General features: G+C 46.5%; 1 protein-coding gene and 1 long non-coding RNA gene across 7 annotated transcripts in view; one reads left to right on the top strand and one right to left on the bottom strand.

The window, feature by feature from the left end:
- CTDSPL (CTD small phosphatase like) overlaps positions 1-22,079 on the top strand; it is a 121,249-nt gene that overhangs the window by 73,174 nt on the left and 25,996 nt on the right. For 4 of the 6 annotated variants that reach the window (XM_040479777.1, XM_040479779.1, XM_040479783.1 and 1 more), the window contains exons 2-3: positions 10,639-10,793; positions 20,215-20,247. In XM_040479777.1, coding sequence (XP_040335711.1) covers positions 10,639-10,793; positions 20,215-20,247 — 188 coding nt within the window. The remainder of the gene's footprint in view (positions 1-10,638; positions 10,794-20,214; positions 20,248-22,079) is intronic. The other 2 variants (XM_040479778.1, XM_040479782.1) reach the window with 1 other exon arrangement.
- LOC121033457 (uncharacterized) lies at positions 7,879-10,032 on the bottom strand. Its single transcript, XR_005791922.1, has 2 exons — positions 9,407-10,032; positions 7,879-9,175 (listed from the first exon to the last, which is right to left on the bottom strand). It is a non-coding gene; the product is annotated as an uncharacterized LOC121033457 (long non-coding RNA).

A 22,079-nucleotide genomic window follows, 5' to 3' on the forward strand; every position in this document is an offset into this window, starting at 1 on the left:
TCAGCCTATGTGTGTTCTTAAATCTAAAGTGAGTCTCTTATAGACAGCAGGTAGTTGGATCTTATTTTTTTGTCCATTCAGCCACTGTATGTGTTTTGGTTGGGGACTTTAATCTATTAACATGTACTGATAGGGAAGGTCTTACTATTGCATTTCGTTTTCTGTCTTGTAACTTGTGGTCTCTAGTTTTTCTTTTTAGCTGTCTTGTGTGTCAGTGACTTTTTTTGTGGTGACATGTTTTTAATCCTTTCTCATTTTCTTTTGTGTCTCTTCTATAGGTATTTTCCTTATTGTTACCATGGGAGTTGTATAAAGTATCTTATAGTTACAACAGTCTATTCCAAGCTGATAACCAAGGCCACTTTTAATCTTGGCACAATTTTAAGGAATAAGGTACAACAAATGGATTGTTTAAACTTTCTCGTTTTAACCTTCCTTTAATTACTTTGATGGAATTAACTAGAGTTAGTGGATGTATATTTCATGAGCCTAATGCAACCGAATCCCAATGGTATTTTTTTTTTAGAACTCGATAAAGTGATTCTGACATTCATCTGGAAGCATAAAGGGTTAGACTATCCAAGAAATTTTCGAAAAAAGATATAATAAACGGGGACCGGTACTGTTAACTATAAAATAGTGTATCTGCAGTAGCAAAGCTTTGTGTTACGGGCACAAGCAGAGGACTGGAGGGGAGCAGAGAGGGTTGAAGAGAATGCCCCACTCAGTGTATGAAGATGAATTGTTTAATAAATACTATTAGGATATTTACCTTTGGGGGGAAACTAGGTAGATTTCATATATCCTACTATGTACAGAATAAACTCCAAACAGATAAAATTTTTACTTTAAAGATACTTTAAACTGAAAAAAGAACTAGAAGGTTGGCGGGCCGGGGCGGGGGCGGGGCAGTGGCATGCCTAGATGGCTCATTCGGTTAAGTGTCTGACTCTTGATTTCGGCTCAGGTCGTGATCTCACGGTTTGTGAGTTTGAGCCCCGCATTGGACTCTGTGCTGACAGCATGGAGCCTGCTTGAGATATTCATTCATTCATATTCTCTCTCTCTCTCTCTCTCTCTCTCTCTCTCTCTCTCTCTGCCCCTACCTTGCTCGTGTGCTCTCTCTCTCAAAATAAATAAACTTAATTAAAAATAAAAGAAAATGTAAGTGAATAGTATATCATATTAGGGTGGGAAGAAATCAGTTAAAAAATCATTTGATAGGGCACCTGGTTGGCTCAGTTGGGTGACCAACTTCTGCTCAGGTCATGATTTCACAGCCCCTGAGTCCATGGGTTCGAGCCCCACGTTGGGCTCTGTGCTGACAGCTCGGAGCCTGGAGCCTGCTTTGAGTTCTGTGTCTCCCTCTCTCTCTGCACCTCCCCACTCATGCTCGGTCTCTCTCTCAAAAATAAACAAACATTAAAAAAAAATCATTTGATTTGACTCCCTAACAACTTAAAACTTCTGCACATCTACAACCACCGTAAAAAACAAAAGGCCTAAAACAAACTGAGACTATTTCCAACGTACAGAACGGTCCAAGGATTATGTCTCCAATTTGGACAAAGGAACTCTTAACAATCAAAGAAAAAAGTGGAAAAATAGGCAAAAAATATATAAGCCCAGTTCTCAGAAGCAGTAGAAATGGTCAGAGGCGTAGGAGAGGTCACAGAACTCGGAGGTCGGAGGTCGGAGGGCGATTGCGGAAATGCGCATGAAAGTGACATTGTTGCCATTTCTACCTTGCAGACGGGCAAAGGCTGTTTAAAGTCTCTGTGTTGGCACAGCCTCCCGGGGACACCCCACGGGTTGGGGGTGCACCGCGACACCGCCTCTCTAGGCAGCAGATGGTCCGCAGGATCTAGAGGCTCAACATTTCTTCAAAGACTTTGGTCCCAGCGATTGCACTTCTAGGAATTTCTTCTAATAGGATAATCAGACACATAAGGTTATGTACACGTCCTCGCTGTAGTATCATTTTTCATGCTTCTTACTCATTATAATGCATGGTGCATTACATAGAATTTCCACTTTAATAGGTGGTACAAAATTCAAAGGATACTGAAAGGAAATGGAGTGAAAAAGCATTCTCCCTCCCTCCCAGTTCTGTCCTCCATTTCTCTCCCATGGAGCAACCAGTTGCTTATAAATCCTTCCAGAGGTACTTTTTGCTTTGCGCAGGTAAGAATGTGCACGTGATTGTGCTCTTTAGTTTGTTAATTTGTTTAACTTCGTATTTGAAGGTCTGTGGTAGCACACTATCTGTACCATATGTACGTTGCTTTTCTCATTTAATAAATCTCAGAATGTGTTCCATTAGTAGTAGGCAATATAGTACAGAAGTTAAAAAGCACGCATTAGTTGGGTTGGAACAAACACTACTGTTTACGAGGTAGGTCATCTTGGACAAGTTTCTTAGCTTCTGGGGGCCTTAGTTTCCTCATCTATAAAAGGAGTATAGTATTAGCTCTTACACATAAGATTACTGAAGTGATTCGGTGAGTCACTATATACAGTGCAAGAATAGCAGTTGGCACATCTTACGTGTTTGCTACCATCGGTGTGTATAGAGCTGCAGCCTTTTAACAGCTGTATAATACTCCACACCAGGGATCTATTCCACTTTGTCCCATATTAGTGAATAACTAGATATTTCCTAACATTGCTGTTGCAAACAAATTGCAGCATTTGTTGTGACACTTTAAAAAAATTTTTTAAAGCTTATTCATTTTTTGAGAGACGGAGACAGAGCACAAGCGGGGGAGGGGCAGAGAGCGAGGGAGGCACAGAATCCGAAGCAAGCTCCAGGCTCCGAACTGTCAGCCCAGAGCCCGACGCAGGGCTCGAACTCACAAACCGCGAGATCATGACCTGAGCCGAAGTCGGACGCTTAACGGACTGAGCCACCCAGGCACCCTTGTTATGATACTTTTTTAAAGGAAACAGCATAAGTGTCCAAAGTTAGTTTAATTATGGCACAGTATATAGGCACACGTATGCAATATAGCCCATCAAAGTAAGGTTGTAGAAGGGTACCACATATGCAAAAATGGTCACATATATTTTTTAAGTAGAAACAAATGTTTTTAATATTTATTCAATTGTTTTCCATTATTAACATGAAGTAGATTATAGAAACTGGAAAACAATAGAAAAGTATAAAGTTAATAGGATAATAATTGACCCAGCCCTATGATCCAGAAATTGCCATGCTTACCAAACGTATTGGTGAATTTTATTTAATCTCTGTCTGAAAATTTGCACCAATTATTTCATAGGAAACAGAGGTTGCGGGAGCTGAGAGTTGGATTCCTCAGATAGGTTGGCGAGACGTGGGTGGCATAGGTGAAGCCGTCTTGGAGGAGGAGGCTTGCTGTGGACAAGAGGGCTTCCCAGGAAGCAGTATTGCTTGAGCTGACCTCTCTCTGAAGAATCACAGGCGCTGTTCCTTTTTGGTAGTCTCCCGGAAATGCTCATTGTTCTCTGTTTTGTCTCATACGTACACTCATTCAGTAAACATGTGTCACCACGGGCCCATTCTGTACCAGCACATTTCTATGTCCGAGGGACTTGGGCACGAACAAGATGTGTCACAAGCTTGTGCGCCTGGAGCCTGTGTTCCGGATCTTGTCCAGAGACACCTGACAAGGCTGAAGACATAAGGAATGTACAGCACCAAGAGGTTTCACCTGCCAGTGACCATGAGCACTTTTCCACGGCTCTTCCTGGTGGCATTTCTTGTGGCTGCAAGGTTTTCTCTCCAGCTGGTACGCATTAGTTGAATTAACCGTTCCCACTCTGCTGGGTGTTCGGATGGTTTGCGGAAGACTTATGGTCTCCGACACGTCGCTCGCCTGCTTTTCAAATGGATCGTTCCAGTCTCCAGCGTGACCAGCAACGTGTGAACGAAGGTGCCTCTGCCATCAAAACCTTCCCACCATTGGCTGTGTTGTTGTTTTCGTCATTTCTGTTCATTTAATTAACAGGCACAAAACGGAGCTTCATCGTTTCAGCGTTCATTTATTTAATTACTGTTAAATTGTAACCTTTACTTCCTCTTAAGTGCATTTTCTGTTTGAGTCCTTTGTTCCGTTACTTCTTTTGGCTCTTGCTGTGAAAAGCGGACTCTGTACAGTGACGGCTGAGAGCTCAGATTCTGGACTCCCCCAGACCTGGTTTCTCTCCAGCCCTGTCACTTAGGAGCCGTGTGGCCTTGGGCCAGGGGTCTGGGAGGTGCTGAGGCGAGGAGGGCATTCCCAGCACAGGGGCACTCCTTGGAAGCTAAGTCACAGAGAGTTTGACTGCCTGGGTGCGTTCGGGGCACAGCGGACCCACTGTGTCTGGACTGATCTCATAGGGCCACCACAAGTATCCTTGGCTCACTGTGGAATTTTCTCAAGTGTGGCCTTTGGCGTGATGACAGGCAGCTCAAGGCCTCATATCAGCTTTTTCTCCCTGGAAGTAAAACCCAAACCCAGAAGAGTACAGAGGAGCGAGGCAGGGAGGGCTAGTGGGAGGGCTGGAAGCTCTGTAGTCGGGCTGCTCTGGCTTTGAACCCCAGCATCCTCACCGCACAGTTGTAAGTACTCCGAGTCTCGGCTTCCTCGTCGGAAAACCGGGTGTCATCTCCGCACCGCACGCTGGGAAGGCCAGCCACGATTTACGTCAAGGGCCCCCGGCAAAGGAGGCGGCAGCTGATGAGGGCTGTTGGGAGCCAACAGGGAACAAGGGAGACATCCTACCATCATGGAAGGATGACATCGGGACTCCTCCTGCCCAGCCTTTAGTCACCAGCCCCTGTTCTTCCCCTGGATTCCTCACTGGTAGTGCCGCCCCTGCCCGTCGTGGGCTGTAGTGGGAAAGGAGCGATCAAAGGCACGTTTCTTCCAGAGGGCCGGGTGCAGTTCCCAGGGGAAATTTATCACTCGGAAATTGGAGAGGGACTCACTGGCTATCTCAGAAGGTGACCCTTTTGGTGACTAAGTCCTTTTTCTAGGAGAAAGGGATGTTTGGATGCTCAGCAGCCACATCTGCTTTTGAACTCTGTACGGTCTGTGCCCTGGCCTCTCCCCACCCCAACAGTCCCCCCCTTACCCTCCTATTATTCAAACAGAGGAAAGTTGTGTTTGTTGACCACTCTTCCGGGGTGGGAAAGGAATGTAATGTATGCATAGACTGCCCAGAATTTCCTGTTAGACACCCACTCCAAACCACGGCCCTGGGCTGCATTCCAGAGATTTGCAGCCCAGTCCTACAAGAGAAGAAAGGGTGCATTCATTTAAACGCCGGCGGCCGGCGAGAGGAACCCCCCCCCCCTCCCAACTCAAAAAAAGGTGTCTGGCTTGTTCCCTAGTAATATAGTTGTGAATCCAGCTGCGTGGGCTCTTCAGGGTGTGCTCTGACATCCCCACACGTGAAGAAACATTTTTTCCTTGGGAGACTCTGGTGGGCAGTTTTGCACCCTTAACAGCACCGGTGTCCATGCTGATGCTTGGACATGTTTTTAACGTTCTGCTGTGAATACTTGGACGCTACAAACCTGCTGTGGAATCCTTTCTGGATTCTGCTCTTGCAACAAGAAAGAAGCTAGCATGGAGGGCAGGTGTTGGTGCTTTGACACGTTAGCAGTAGATGTGGTGTATCAAGTCCGTTTTCTCCTAGAAACTCTGCGGTGCTGGGTCTTTGGCACGGAGGCCGGCTTGGCACTGTGAGAGTTAAAGGCAAACCTTTGTTGTCTGTAGCTGCCAAGATGCAGTTCCTTGGCTTGGGGAGAAACCCGAATGACGGGATGGATTGATAGGAAGTAGCAAACACTTCGGACCGACGTTCCAGCTTCTCTCAGCTTCATCCTGAGCTACTCTTTTGACTGTGTAGGGGTGTGTTTGGGGCAGTGGGAGTTTCAGGTCAGATGTGAGATAAGGACAGGTGGGTGGGGTGTTGACAAAGACAAGTTACGTGAAGCTCGGAGTTGGTGTAGACCCAGGAGGTTTTGGTCCTGAGACCAGGGGTTCAGGAAAGAGCCAGGGCCTCCTCACGGCTGTAACCCAAACCAGGTCAGAACGCAAGAACAGTTTAAGGGCCCGGGTTATGTGGCATGGGCTGCTCCCACACTGATGGAGAAACACTGGCTGCTTGAGGGGCAACAGCTCAGTTTCTGGACGCAGGAGGGAACCAGTTAGCTCAGGAAGTATCAGCAGAGGGCTAGAAATGCCCGTCTTGGCCTGTACATACCAACTGGATGTGGATTCACTTGCACCCTCCGTGCGTTGGCATAAACACCGTTTGATAGCTCCTCGGACCCGTCCCCTTCATCCCACCAGAGGACCGAACCGCACTGTCTGCCTCGGTGGACTTTGCCCAGACATTTCATGTGTTTAATTATAACACTTTCTTCCTAACCGGATTTCATATAAGAGTTCTTAGAAAAGGCCTGAGTCCTAGGCCTTTATTTTAAGCTTCACATGGGGAGCTGCTTTTTATTTGTTTAGTTTCTATGATTATTATTATTATTATTATTATACAAAGAAAGTATTGGATAGGAAGGAAGGAAGTAAAGTTTTAAGGAGCTACGTCAAGTTCTAAGTTTAGAATTCACATAACCAAAACCAAAATGGTTCTGCCTACATGTTTTCTCATAAAGCCAGGCTGTTTTTGTAAGGACTGTGGTCTGGAGACACGCTAACTTCTGAATGTTCACAAGGCAGACATTGCTCAGTACCTAAATCAATCAATCTCTTCTTGCTTGTGTCTTAAGCTGCCAGTAGATCTTCTCTCTTGAGCACCGTACGTGCTTTACAAACACGCGTGTTTTTGCTGCATCCACACAACAGCCCTGCAGACGTAGGTATGAAGTGGTGTAGCTTAGGTAGATGAAGTCACACTGGCTAACACGTGGCAGGGAGGGACTCAAACCCCAAGAATCACTCCACAGCCCATTTTCTCTCCGTGTAATTTATTTTTTTTTTTAATTTTAATTTTTTTATTTTTTATTTCCATGTAGCTTGTATTTAAAGTCAATTTTGGGGGTACCTGGGGGGCTCGGTGAAGCACCGGCTTTGGCTCAGGTCAAGATCTCACGGTTCGTGGGTTCAAGCCCCGCGTGGGGCTCTGTGCTGACAGCTCAGAGCCTGGAGCCTGCTTCGGATTCTGTGTCTCCCTCTCTCTGCCCCTCCCCTGTTCATGCTCTCTCTCTCTCTCTCTCTCTCTCTCTCTCTCTCTCTCTTTTTCTCAAAACTAAACATTAAAGTCAATTTTTAAGTAAGAAATTTCCATTCTAGGCTCTTTACCCAAAACGGTCCACATCTCTGATTTGCAGATACGGTATCCTGGAAATCCTTGATATGGATTGATAGCCTGTATCAGTCCATTTAAAATTTAAGCTCGGTGGTTCCAGTCGCAAGGTCAAACCGTGACATTTGCGGTCCAGATCCGCTCGTGCCACTCCCCATTTCCATAGAGCCAAATGCAGACTCATCGCATGGTTTACAAGGCTGTCGTCCACCACGTCCGCTCCCCCTCGCCACTGCTCTGATTTCTCAGATCCCTCGTGCTGTCTCTCACTCAGGCCCTTTACCAATGGCTATGTCTCCCACTTTCCTGCCCCCTCCAGCAATTTTGTGAAACCGTCAGCCCAGCTCAGAAAGCATTTCTTCTAAGAAATCACTCCTACCCACCTTCCAGTTGGGACTATGTGCCCTGTGCTGCCCGTCATAGCAAGACGCAAACTGTACCAGAATCTCTTGTTCGGTGTCTCTCGTGCTAGACGTGAGCCACGTGAGGTGGGGACGGTGCCTGTGTGGTTCACCAGTGTTTGCACACCACCTCTACAGGGAGCTTACGTTTCCAGGGATAATCTTTTCCATCGCAAATAACGTAAACCCAGAAAAACAGGTAATTTATTCTCTTACGTAACTCAGAATCCCGGGAAGGATCTGGTTTTAATGAAACCACGTCCCCAGATGGTGTTGTCGGAGATTCGTCCCTCTCCATGTCTCAGCCGCTTTTTCCTCCGTTTTGGCTCGTCCTCGGGTAGGTGCTTCTCACGTGGTGGCCAGAGCCACCAAAGGCTCCAGGTTTATGTCCTACCCGTTTGGCAAGCCAGCAAAAAGAGAATATCCTTTCCGGTGGCTGTAGCGTGAATCCTGGGGCAGACTCTCCTTGGCCCAGGTTGGGTCAGATGCCAGTCAATCACATGGCTCGAATTGACCGGGCCTTGGTAATGGATGGAAAGCAGCTTGGGGCGGGGGAAGGCCGTAGGATTTTTAGACCCGGCCAGTCAGCATCCTGAGCCCTTTCAGAACTGAGTAAGTGCCAAGGAGGGGTGAGGCTCAGCAACTCCATTCATTTCCCCCACTGGCCTGGTTTTGAGAGCACCAGACGAGTCCAAGAGTGTTCAGGAAATTAGACAGCCCCCAGCCTCCCAAAGCTTCCTGTAGGCCCTAGAACAAACCTTGCTTAGTGGGAAGAGGCCCGGCTCCTCCCTCAGTGTGGAAGCAAGGCCGCTTTGGGCTGCTTCACCTCCTGGTGCAGAGAAGGGAAATCCTGAGCGGGCTGCCACTTTCCTTTCAGGGTGATGGCCTCCCTGGGGACTCACTCCTGCAGCTCTGTTGGTGGCTTCTACATGGTAAGCCATCTAAGGGTAGAAATTATAAGTAGCTCGCCGTCTCCAGGTTTAGGATTTTTTTATCCTGTAAGTTAGTCTGTTAATTTGTTTGTCGGTTGTGGGGAAGACGTATATGACCTGAGAATGAAAATGGGACCTGGGGGCTGCGGGTGTTTTTTTTGCAAAGGTATGTACTGCCCTGCTTGGGCATCAGCTGCTCAGGGTCTCTGGGACATAAATAGATAGCGTGTTTACTTGCAGAGAAATGTGCCATTGGCCAGGGAAGAGACCACTTTTCTTTTTCCTCCCCTGACTAAATTATCTGAGTGTGACATAAAAACAAACACCGTGAGTTTATTGCAGTCTTTTCTCCCCCATTTGGTATGTTCCCTCCTTGATCTGACCTGATCGGTCAAGACTGTCTTCAGCATGGCACATGGACTTTGGAAACAGGCCCCCTTGGGTTCAGATCCTGGCACACGCGGTTACTAGTTGTATTTCTGCCACGGTGAGATGGAAACCGAAGTGTCGATCTCCTTGGGTAGCCGTGCGGGTTACCTGAGATGAGAACTGAGAAGTACTGGAATTCAGAGGGCTGACACTGCTGCTTGGAAGGCCTCTGTGCCTGGAGGTCCCCGTGGCCGGGCCTGGCCTACCATGGGCGGCCCCAAGTAAGAAGACGGGGGTGCCCTATGACATGCACCCAGCCGTTCTCAAGGAAGATGAAACAGCCATCATTTCCAGGGGGTTATGGTTCTAAAGCTCATTGTTAGCGAATCAGGACCTTAAACTCACACTTACTTGGCAACTCGCCCACGCCTGTCCATGCCTGTCGAGTTGCCGGCAAAGAGTTTTTCAGTCTTTTCTCAGAATCTCCACGTGAATGCGTTTGGTTTTGCCGCTGGCAGAAGAGTACCCCAAGACTTTTAGCAGAAGTTTTGTGATCTCACGACGGGGAAGGTGGTGCACAAATCACTTAAGTACACAAAAAGGGGATCGTGCCAAAACTGCTTTTCGGGATAGATAAACTCCAACAGTTACCACGCGGACTCAGTGATTTCCTACGCTGGTACTTTCCCCATTAACCCTAAGCACGGGCCCTTTGTGGCCTCTGCCCAGAGTACGTTGACCCACCCAGAGGTGGTTTGTGGTGGGACAGCCCTGGATGCATTCCCAGGCACTGCTCCTGCCCCTCCAGGTTGTCAGTCTTCTCCCCTGAGGTGTGCTTTTCGTTTTATTCTCATTTTTGCCTTTTATTTCTGACTTTCGGCAGCTTGTCTTGAGGCCCAGATAACAGAAAAGATAACCTCACTCCCTCCGGAGGGACAGGACAGGCCAGGGGGGGGCGAGTCCATGGCACAGGGTCGCCCTGGGCTTCAGGAAGAGGGACTTTGCCCTGGCCAGCCCTGCCCCAGCCGAGCACGTGTTCTCTGTCCCACATCTGCTGTTTGTGTTTTAAGTGCAATGGAAGACTTCAGTCCTCCCATCAGTTACTTGACAGACGGCAGAGTTTAAGAAAGGGTCTTCATGCCCTCACACATCTTATTTCTTCACGAGGTCAGGGTTGGAGTTAGGAGTGTCCAAGGACCTAGCTTCAAAGTGACTCTTTCTTGGCACCCTGCACAGAGTAACGCTGCTCGGAGAGTGTCAAGTCTGACTTGTGCCTGAAAGGATCTTTGTTTTGGAGTAGTGCTTAGTCCTGGGTCGGGAGACTGTCTGCTGGGTTCAGGAATGCAGATGGGGCCTGACCCTGAGGCTGGGTCAGTTAATGAGCAAGCAACCCCCACCGGGCTGAGGTCAGAGGAGTTCTGTCGGCCAGCAGGCTTGGACTCCATCGACCAGCTGGCCCTCGAGGATTCGCGTGTTGAATAACAATCCTTGAGCGTGACTTCCTGGGGCCCCTCATCTTCTTGTGCTGAGTAGGTCTCCTGGTATGGGGGCTCTGGGGGGCAACTGCACATTCGAGTTTTCACGTTGCATTACGGCCACGAGTATGTGCTGCAGTTGGCCGCAGTGTGCTTTTCTCTTTCCAGCATCCCAGTGCAACGTCAGCTTGAAGAAACAGAGGCACCGTGGCATCCTCAGCTCCTTCTTCTGCTGCTTCCGTGATTATAATGTGGAGGCCCCACCAGCCAGCGGCCCCGGTGTGCTTCCGCCGCTGGTGGAGGAGAACGGTGGGCTTCAGAAGGTCAGTGCTGGAGGGGACCTGTGCATTCAGCAGAGCCCCAGGAGCTGCAGGTCTGTCCCCCCCACTGGTGAATATCCTGAATAAGAGTCTGGGATGGCTTGTGTCCAGCCACTCACTGTACAGCTCTGAAATTTCCAAAAAAGATCATGTGTTTTGTCAGAGGATGGGTCAGTTGTTCCCATTTAGCAAACGGAAGAACATTTTTGATGAGAGTTGGAAGAATCACTTCACATTTTTATAACATTCTGTCTTGGGAAGTCGGCTGCGTGAGATGGAGGGTTAAAGAACCAGTAGCAGAGAGAGAAATGGGAAGACAAATGAAGAAACAGAGGCATGGGAAAGAACCAATACTAAGTATAAATGGACTCAACTACCTTGTTTAATAACACACGTATTTATTACACATTCTTTTATATGCAGCAGATGAAAAATCCTAAGTCAGATTTTCACAGTACGTAGAGAAAAACTAAACTCCACCCACATGCTGCCTAGTGGACATATCTATCCTAAACAAAGCGACTCAGAACAGTTAAAAGGGTGAGTAGAAAGATATCAGGCAAGTAGAAGCAAAAAGAGAGCAGGGAGTACAACATTAATCTCAGTCGAATTAGACTTTGAGGTAAGAATCACTGCAAGAAGCCAAGAGGGATTATTCACTGTGAAGACAGTTGAGATTTTGAGGACGCAAAACCCGTAAAACTTCATGTTCCAAATAATGTGAGCGAAGGACATGAGCAGGCATGTCACAAAATAGGAAACATAGGCCAGTAAACATGAAAAAATGTCCAGTATGGCTGTTAATCAAAGAAAAGCAAACCAGTGTTGAGATAGCCCTTTCCACTTATCAAATTATTGAGGATATTTGTAAAAATATTTGGATTCGGAGGAGGGTAGTGACAAAGGGGTTAGACGATGTAAATCAGTTATTTGTAGCCATGTTAATTGGTTACAACTTTCTGGAAGGAAAGTTAGCATTATAATCTTAAAGCCCTAGAAATTGTTTATTGGCATAATTATGGATTATTGAACTACAACACACTGTCCAGCACAGATCATAATGTTGCAAAATTGTAAGCAACCTGATGATCGACAATAGAAAATAGAAAACCCATAGAATAAGCCTATACTCAAATAGTATGCAGCTATTAAAAATTGCCTCTCGTAGGGGCGCCCGGGTGGGTGGCTCAGTGGGTTAAGCATCCAACTTTTGATTTTGGCTCAGGTCATGATCCCAGGGTCATGGGATCGAGCCCAGTGTCAGGCTCTGCACTGAGTGTGGAGCCTGCTTATGATTCTCTCTCTCCCTCTGCCCCTCCCCCCCCACTCATGCTTTCTCTCTCTCTGTCTCTAAAATAAATAAACAAATAGGGGATAAAAGACTTCAATGTAGCAGGTGAGTATATTTATAAGTATATATACATAGTCCTACATGCACACACAGGCATTCATAAGACTAGAATGATACATGCCGAAACATGAAGAGACTATCTCGTACTGGTGGGATTATGGATAGGATTTTCTCCCCTCTCCTGTGCTTCATTTCTTTCTCTCTTTTTTCTTGTAGCTTTTCCCAATTTTCACAAAATAAGCTGAAATTACTTTGGGGACTAGGAAGTAAATTATTTTTAAAGTACATATGAATGGAAGGAGAAGGGTTCTGGGAAGATGGCAGCCTGAGCACATGGCTCTGACCGTTGAAATTCTCTCTCTGGATAAACCCGGTGAGCCTGCTGGTGGAATCCGGAAAGCGCAGTAAGGCTTCTGGTTTTCCTGACATCTCCAGGGGAAGGAGCAGGCGCAGGATTCATCCTCTCTGAGCCTCAGTGAGAAGCAGGAAGCCACCAACAGAGGAAAATGCTTGCCTCTCTTGGAGTCCTAGGACAGAGACTGGAAATGGATGGTCCCATGAGGTCCACCGACCAGCAAGAGCTATGGATCCCCTCGAAAGGGCCCGCACTACCCACTTGATGTGTGTGGTCCTTGGAGGGGCTGTACTGAGGAGCTGAATTGCTTTCACTTCTTGTGCCCTAAAGCAGCCCACTAGGTGCAGAGACTTTCTTCCTGTCCTTGTGGTTTGTCAGTTTGGGCTCTCCTGGACCACAGAAACATTGCTCCTTGCCGGACCTGGCAGTGCTCCCGCGTTTGCCACTGTGGAGAAGGTCCAAGTGGAAAAAGTACACTGTGAGGCTCCCACTGAGGTAAAAGCAACAGAAGAGACAGAAGAGAACTTTAGTAGGCAACTCAGGAAAGGATACGTCAAGAAACGAATTTCGAGGGCAAAAGTAACCTCTAGAACTTAAAAAAGAAATCCCATGATTTCTAAATATAAAAACTTAGTAAACAAACTGAGAAAAAGGAGAATGAGGATGGTCACTGCTGAGGCCGGAATTAATGTTCTAGAGCAAGTGGAGAAAATATCTTTCAGTTCAGACCAGAAACACAGAGATGATCGTTGTGGGAGGAGGGGGGAAGGGTAGGAAGAGGCATCGAGGAGAGCTAACATGCAGATAGGAGTGCCAGGAAGAGAAAAGGTAGTAGAAGGAATTTTTCTTGAGCTGAAAAGAAGTATGAATATGTAGATTGTAAGGGCTTTCACCAAGTAAGTATACAGTGAGATTAGTGGGGCAGGTTAGGGGAGCACATGCCTGGATGTGTGCTTTTGAAATTCTGAAATTTAGGGGCACCAGGGAGGGCTGGTGAGCTGAGTGTCCGACTTCAACTCACGTCCTGATCTCACTGTTCGTAGGTTCGAGCCCCGCCCTGAGCTCTGCACTGACTGTGCGGAGCCTGCTTTGGATTCTCTCTCCCTCCCTCTCTCTGCCCTTTCCCTGCTCCCCGCCACCCCACTCTCTCCCTCTCAAAAAATAAATACGCTTTAAAAAAAAATTCTGAAATTTAAGTGTGCAGAGACAATCTGGCAAGCTACCAGAACGAGATATTTTCAGAAGAAAGAGAATTACAGCCGCACCAGACTTCTCATCAACAATACTGAAAGCCAGAAGACTATGAAAAAAATTTTTACAGGCTATTGACAGAAAAGAATTCCAGACCAAGAATTCTATATGCGACCAAGATAGCATTTATCTGTTGAAGCAAAGGGAGTGCATTTTCAGACATGTCATGATTCAGAGAGGGGACCGAAAGAAGCCTGGGTGAGATTGATATTCCGTTATGATACAATTATAGAAGACGTAAGAATAAGTACCACCTGTTAGGAATAGAACCCTACAAGCAGCACAGTTAGGAAATAGACCCTGAAAATTCACAAGGAGTGAAAGGAGAAATGGGCAGCAACGTGAGTAGGCCGTCAAAATTGAGAAAGGGGGAAGAGAACAAACATCAATAGTAAACCTAACATAAAGAGGAGGCATAAGACCCAAGTTCAGTGAACCAGATTCCCCTCACAAAAGACCACGACCATATCAGATTGGCTTGACAAATTCGTCTGTATGCTGTTTCCAAGAATAGACCTGCATCAGATAGGAACGATTTTGGCAGCAAGGAAAAGAAAACTGAGAAATAATAGCTTAAACAAATAGGGGATTATTTTCTCCCATAAAAAGCCGGAGTCTGGCAGTTGCCGGGGTTAGTTTAGGTGCCCGATGATGCCATCAGGGACCCGGGTTCTTTCTGTTCTTCCGTCTTTCCATTTTTCCGCTCCACCTTCCTTGGCACGGTTGCTCTCATCCCCATGCTTGTTTATGATCCCAGAGTCACAGGCTTCAGACAGCATATCCACATCCGAGGGAAGAAGGGGGGGGAGGAGTACCCCCACCTAGGCCGCTTGTATGGGAAGTTAGTGCCCTCACAGAAAACCCCAGGGTACGTCTCCTTCTGTCTTCATGGCCGGAACTTTGTCACACGGCTACCCTCTGGCAGCAAGGGAAGGGAGGCCCAAAAGGGGAAGACTTTAGACTGGCATATTCCTGCCCTCCGCAGAATCAGAGCTCTCTCACAAAGGAGAAAGGAGAAATGACTGCTGAGTCAACGTGCCAGTCGGTGTGGGCTCGGTTAGGCCGTAGGCACAACCCCCAGACCTCAGAGGCTTCAAACGGTAAAAGTCTGTTTTTCACTCACGCTACACGTTGATCGTGGATTAGCTGTGGCACTTGTCCAGTAGATCTATAATGTGAGCCACCTGTGTTGTTTAAATTTTTCTAGTAGCCTCATTCGTAAAAATATTTCTTAAAAATTGAAATTGCTCTTAATAATACATTTGATTTAACCAAAGACCTCCAAAATATTATTTCAACATGTAATCAATAGAAAAAAACTATCGATGAGATAAAATTTATACTCTTGTTATCTTACTAATTCTTCAAAATCTGATATGTATTTTATACCTATAGCGCATCTTAACTTAGCTCTAACCACCTTTTCACAGGGTCAGTAGCCACATGTGACTCATAGCTACCGCTATCAGATTGCGTAATGTAGCTCATCCTCATTCATGGACTTAGACTGAGGAAGGCCCCATCTTTTTTGCTTTTGTCGTTGCCATAGCAGGAAAAGGGAGTGTGGTGAATCACACTGGCTCATAAAGTCTTCACTCAGAAGTAACATGCCTTGGGGTGCCCAGCTGGCTCAGTCGGTTGAGCATCTGACTCTTGATCTCAGCTCAGCTCGTGCTCTCAGGGTTCGAGCCCCACATTGGGCTCCATGCTGGGCATGAAGCCTACTTAAAAAAAAAAAAAAAAAGAAGTAACATGCCTCATTTTAACTTACATCTTCTTGGCCAAGGCAATTCACATAACTATGCTTAACTTCAAGGAGCATGGAAGTGCAGTCCTACCGTGTGCCCAGAAAGAAAACTGGAATTACTGTTACGGTAGATGACTAGTAGTCTCCGACCCAACGTCTAATATACGGTGGTTTTTAAAAGATGGAAAATAGATGGGCAAAATGGAAAAAGCAGATCCGATAACCAGAAAGCAAAGGTGACAAAATCAGTATCAGACAAAATTCGAGGCCAAAAACAAACAAGAGAAAGAGGGATGTTTTCTAATGATAATAGGTCTGATACATCAAGTGTGTAATAGCCATAACCTTTGTATACTAATCAACAATATAGACGAATATGTAGAAGAAAACCACTTAAATACGATAAAAAACTGTCTTCTAGATATACAGGGTGCCTGGCCGGCCTAGTTAGTGTAGTGGGCGACTCTTGATCTCAAGAGTTGTAGCTTTGAGCCCTGTGTTGGCTGCAGAGATTACTTAAAAATAAAATCTTTTTTTGGGATGAGCACTGGGTGTTGTATGGAAACCAATTTGACAATAAATTTCATATATTAAAAAAATAAAAAAAATAAAATAAAATCTTTGGGGCGCCTGGCTGGCTCAGTCACAAGAGTATGTGACTCTTGCTCTCAGGGTTGTGGGCTCAAGCCCCACACTGGGTATAGAGATTACTTAAATAAATAATATATATATATATATATATTTTTTTTCAACGTTTATTTATTTTATTTTTGGGACAGAGAGAGACAGAGCATGAACGGGGGAGGGGCAGAGAGAGAGGGAGACACAGAATCCGAAGCAGGCTCCAGGCTCTGAGCCATCAGCCCAGAGCCTGACGCGGGGCTTGAACTCCCGGACCGCGAGATCGTGACCTGGCTGAAGTCGGACGCTTAACCGACTGCGCCACCCAGGCGCCCCAATAAATAATATTTTTTAATAAAATAAAATATTTAATAAATAAATACAGCAAGCCACATGGGAAAATCTCTGGCAGTTTCTGGCTAATGTAAGAAGATAAGAAAATGAAACAATTGATATAAATATGAAAAACATTGGAGTTTAGCTTTATTTGCATATGACATGATTACTTACATAGAAACCCCAAATACTTCAAAAAAATGGAATCATTAAAAGGTTTTGCTCTGGTAGCTCTTAGTTATGGAGAAATGTGTTAGGTTTCTAGATAAGACTTAAACTTGATATAGAAGAAATAATGTCGAAGAACAGCTGAGAACATTTTGGGAAAAAATCATGAAAGGATGACTCCCCTTAACCTTAGTCTACATTGGTGTGGAAAAACCTATTCGTGGAATTTATATGATGAGATTCCACTGTAAACCCTGTTGCGGCCCCAGATTCTAACCTGGTCCCTCGGTGAGCTTTCCTCGTACTCTCCCTCCCCCAATTTAAAATTTTTTTTTTTTTCAACGTTTTTTATTTTTGGGACAGAGAGAGACAGAGCATGAACGGGGGAGGGGCAGAGAGAGAGGGAGACACAGAATCGGAAACAGGCTCCAGGCTCCGGGCCATCAGCCCAGAGCCTGACGCGGGGCTCGAACTCACGGACCGCGAGATCGTGACCTGGCTGAAGTCGGACGCTTAACCGACTGCGCCACCCAGGCGCCCCATCTCCCTCCCCCAATTTAAATCATTGCTTTAGAGAATCGCCATTAGCAAAAGGACCATCGTTGGTACCCTAGGCCTGTGAAGGATTCAAACAAAGAGAAGAATCACGGCTGTCTTGGTAAAAGTTTTAATTTAAAAATAGTATTTGCCTAGGTGAAATGGCATGGGAAAATGGTGGTGTACCTCTGGCAGGTTTCTTGGAGTAGCTGGCTGTATATATGAGAGAATGAAGGCCTTTCAGGGCAGTTCTCTGGCAGAGCTAGGCTTACCCGGACTCAGTATTCATTCCTGGACTTCCTTCGCTTACGTTTGTCACAATTGCTTTTTAAAGAATTAACTCTAAGTGATGCATCATTTGCATTGCACTCACTATTCGGTCTGTAAGACCAGACCCCACAGAAAGAACCTGTCAAAGTGGGGCAGCTACTGCCCTCCGTCTCACTCAGCTTGGTCAGGACAACTGGAACACAGCCCAGGCACATTAGACGTGGAAGCTGGTTCTAGGCCCGTCTCTACCGCTGGCCCCCAGCTCTCCCTGCCTCTTGGAACTCAGCATGCCAGAAGCAGAGAGAAGGCTGTGGGCAGAGTGCAACAGGTGGCATCTAGGGTTCTACCCACATTACGTATTCGCTTTGTCCCGGAGCAATGCTTCAGCAGCAGTGGCCTAGAGTGGCAACCATTGCCTCCATCACAGTTACAACCTGGACCCGCACGCCGGTTGCCCAGAATAAAAGGGTGTGCAGCCCCTGACGAGAGGCAAGAAGAAGTCAGCGCCCAGGAGAGCCCAGTGGCCCAGACCACGGAGGACTAATCAGGGAGAGGACACAGGAGAGGGATTGCTGAACACCCCCTAATACGTGCATACCCCAGGTGCGCGCGCAAACTTCCGGGGTGATTTTCCAGCCCAAACATCTGTCCAGAATAGCACCTTCGGTCCTAGCCTGTGTTTCGCCAAGCCCTTCAGGTATTTGCTGTTGTTATCTCTTCCTTCACTGAGGTGCTCATCTTGTCTGAAGGTACACCTGTGTGTTGGGCTGTTTGTAGCCTCCCACTAGTGCAGTGGTCCTCACTTAGAGATGATTTTGCCCCCTAGAGAACATCTGACAACATCTAGAGACATTTTCGATTGTCGCTCCAGGAGTCCTCCTGGCATCCGGTGGGTAGAGGCCAGGGATGCTGTGGAACATCTTACAATGCTCAGGACAGCCCTCGCAGCAAAGAGTTACCAGGCCCAGAATGTCAGTAGCTCCAGGGTTGAGAAACTCTCCTCTGTTGTGACCCAGCAGGCTTGTGAGCTTCTGCTTAAAGTCTCCCCACCAAGAGCAGCCACCTCCTAGATCCAGATGTTGGGAGTAATATTACTTAAGAGCTTCTGAAGTGAACTTCTCTGCAGAAGTTCTTAAAAATGGATTCGATTTGATTGCACCTTTGTGTTGGAGAGCAGCACAGCTCTGCCTTGAATAATGGCAGAAGGCAGTTTAGGATCCTTATGGCAAGCCCCAAGTGTCCTGAAAAAGGAAAGAGCCATCAAGAGGATCTCGAGAGGAAACAGGAGTTGCTGTTACTCGGCAGAGGTGGTAACTAGGGCCGCAGATAATCAAGAAGTTGCTAACTGGTGTTTAGAGTCAGAGCAGAGCCCAAAGAGGTGCCAGCCACCTGCCACTGTCAGCAATCTGGTTTGACCCCTTCCCATGAGACCCTGGTCACAAGCCACGCCCTCAGTAAAGATGGATACACTTTTCACAATAGTTCCACGTGGGAGACCAGGAAACAGCCTCATATCTCCTCATCGGGAACTGTGATGCTGGTATTTATTGCCTCCCATCCTTCATCTAAAAAAGAAGAAACAGAAACTGGAACTGCTCAGTGGAGATCATGGAGAAGAAGTGTTATTTTGTTAGCATTTATTAATGATGCTAAAATAAAATGTTTTGGAGTGCCTGGATGGCTCGGTCGGTTAAGCATCTGATTCTTGATTTCTGCTCAGATCATGATCTCACGGTTTTTGAGTTCAAGCCCTGCATTGCACTGACAGTGTGGAGCCTGCTAAGGATTCTGTCTCCCTCTCTCTCTCTCTGCCCCTCCTGTGCATGTGCTCGCTCTCTCTCAAAATAAATAAATAAGCTTAAAAAAATAAAAATGAAATGTTTCCCTCAACCGGGTTTGGAATGGCTGGCATTCCAGGGCTGCAGAATGGGTGAGGCCCCACTTTGAGGCCTGAATTTTCTTAACACTCCCTGCAAATACAGGTTCTGTTCCCCTTAAAGGGGACTCTGTCTCCATCGCTATGGCCTCAGAGGGAATTTCTTGTGCCTTGCCTTATCCCCTCTGTCCAGTCCTCCTCTAGAAGAAAACCTGGAGTGACCAGGGGATTCCTTATAATCTGATAAACTAGTCTTCCTTCCTCTACATATTGTATTGACTTAAGGCTTAGTCTTTTTAGGGAATAACTAACTTAAAAACAAGAAATAAGGCAGTTACTAGAGGGATTAATGGATCAAAGTAGTACATGGGCTTTTGTTTTTATTTTTCAATTAAGGATTAAATTCCTGGGAGTAAGGGAGGCACCATTTAAAGAAGCAAGATTAGGGGCACCTGGGTGGCTCAGTCGGTTGAACGTCTGACTTCGGTTCAGGTCACGATCTCACCCTTTGTGGGTTCGAGCCCCGCCTCGGGCTCTGCTGTCAGCCTGGAGCCTGCCTCACATTCTGTATCTCCCACTTTCTCTCTGCCTCTGCCCTGCTTGTGCTCTCTCGCTCTCAAAAATAAATAATAAACATTAAGAAAAACATTTAAATACGCAAGATTAATGAGCCTCAGGAACCCAGCCTGGTTTGTCAGGGGTGGGGGTGTCTGGGAGGCAGAGTGGAGCCCAGTGCCCTAATTGGGAAATCGTTGGGTTCCTCCTGTTCATTGAACACCACCACACCAGGGTGCAGAGAACAGGAAATCATAGGGCTGCCGTACTCAAGAGTGCTTTGAAGTTTCTTTTGAGTATATGATCTGCTTACTTCTCTTCAAACCTGACAATGATTTCTTTTTTCTTTTTCCTTAGGGTGACCAGAGGCAGGTCATTCCCATACCAAGTGTATGTATATTTATCAAATTTTATTTAAACACGTGTAGAATCTTGTAGCTTTGGGCCTACTAATATAAATGGTTATTTAAATGTTCTTGCATACATTGAGTTTTAGCATATGGTACACACAGCTCTGTTCTGTTGAAAAATGAAGCTACATTTTAAACTGTGAGTAGAAGGTTTCTCAGGAACAGCAGGACAACCAGCATCTAGTCACCAAATTCTCACCTTTCCTTTCTTTCTGCGAAGGGCCTCCAAGCTAAGGCGCCCTGCTGCCCTTCCCCACCCCCAGCACCTCAGCCCCAGCTCCGTAGACTGGGAGAACAAACTTTTGCCCAGACGTAGGATTCTGCAGCAGGCTGTGTCCCAGAGGGCTCCTCCAGCCCATGTCCTGGGTGAGCAGACCGTTTATGATTTACTCAGCAGGGTCAGTAGCTTGGCCTTGGCTCTAAGAGCAGAAAAAAATTACCCCCATTGTATTCCCTGAACTTGAAGCTGTTCCAGCTGGGCACTCCTGTGGGCCACCATTTCTCTCTCCAGCCTCGGAATCTGGGAGAGGGGCCCCACCAGTGGTCAACGTCAGCACGGGCCACCCCTCAGACATCCACTGTCCCCACTGTCCCTGCTCTTCCTCCTGCTCTGACAGCAAGAGCCATTTAGCCTGAGGCTAAGCCGGCAAGAAACAGACCAGTGACCGACTCTCCAAAGAGACTTGCGCCAGAGATGTCCGTATCCAACAAGACCTTTCAAACAGTCCTGTGTCCTTATGGAAGGATTTAGATTTTAAAAGATGTCCATAAATTGATACTTTAATCCCTAGAGAGTCTCTGATTCAGATTGTTTGATTCACATCTGTGCATCTAACTGTCCTTGGACTTTTTTATCTCACAGAGAAGAATGGATTTCATTAGTACAGGTTGACTCCAAATTTGGTAATGAGTGTCACTTATAAACTAATAAATTGCCCCCTAATTTTTTGATAATTCCATTTTTCTCAGGACTTTAACTCTCCATTGATTAACAAGTTTCAAGGGTTTGTGGAGTAGTTCTGACTTCACCAGCATGCCTGGAAGTCAGGCTTTGTCAGGAAGACCGACTTGATTCAAAAAGATTGATCAGGCAGCAGGGCTTCTCATCCGGTGTTTGAGTAGGATACCCAGTGGGATTGTTACCAGAGGTCTCCTTTTAACTGTTATGCAAAGTAATTTCATACATTTCTTCCTACAAGATACCTACATCAAATGCGTGACAGGTGCCACCTCTCCCCCTACCTGTGATACTCCCATAGCACTGGTTTTTCTCAAAGTTCATTAAGTGCCAAACCAAGCATTTGTCAGGGTAAAACTCCGCCGCGGAAAATGACCCTTTCCCCACAAATCTCAACACATTCTAGAATCCCAGAATGAAACAGCCAAGGGGAAAAAGATCCCTTATATAATTTAGTGCGGTGTTAGATCAATACACTGCTGGCTCCTTCCTACAAATAAGAGTCTAGGTCAGGCCTCGTGAATCTCTGAAATATCTTGCAGAAAAACAAAGCCTAGCTAAAGTAACTTGCATCATTGAGCGAGAGCTTCCAGAAAAGCAGTCTACCGATGGGCGTGCACAACTGAACCCAAGTCCATCTGGACTCCAGTTCAGCCCCAGGACTCCAGACTTGGGATCCCCTGCAGAATCTGTACGCACATGTCAAGGCCACAAGTCACATAAATGAAATAGCCGTGCCCTTTCTGGGTCACAGGGGACCTGGTGGGTGCCGGGAGCCCCTGTGAGCTTGGGGTGCCATACTGTAGGGCCAGAAATCCAGGCTTGCGCTGATCCCAAACCAGGGCCTACAGCCT

Source organism: Herpailurus yagouaroundi, unplaced genomic scaffold (assembly GCF_014898765.1).
Source record: "Herpailurus yagouaroundi ecotype Mexico unplaced genomic scaffold, PumYag 159, whole genome shotgun sequence".
NCBI classification, from domain to species: Eukaryota; Metazoa; Chordata; class Mammalia; order Carnivora; family Felidae; genus Herpailurus; species Herpailurus yagouaroundi.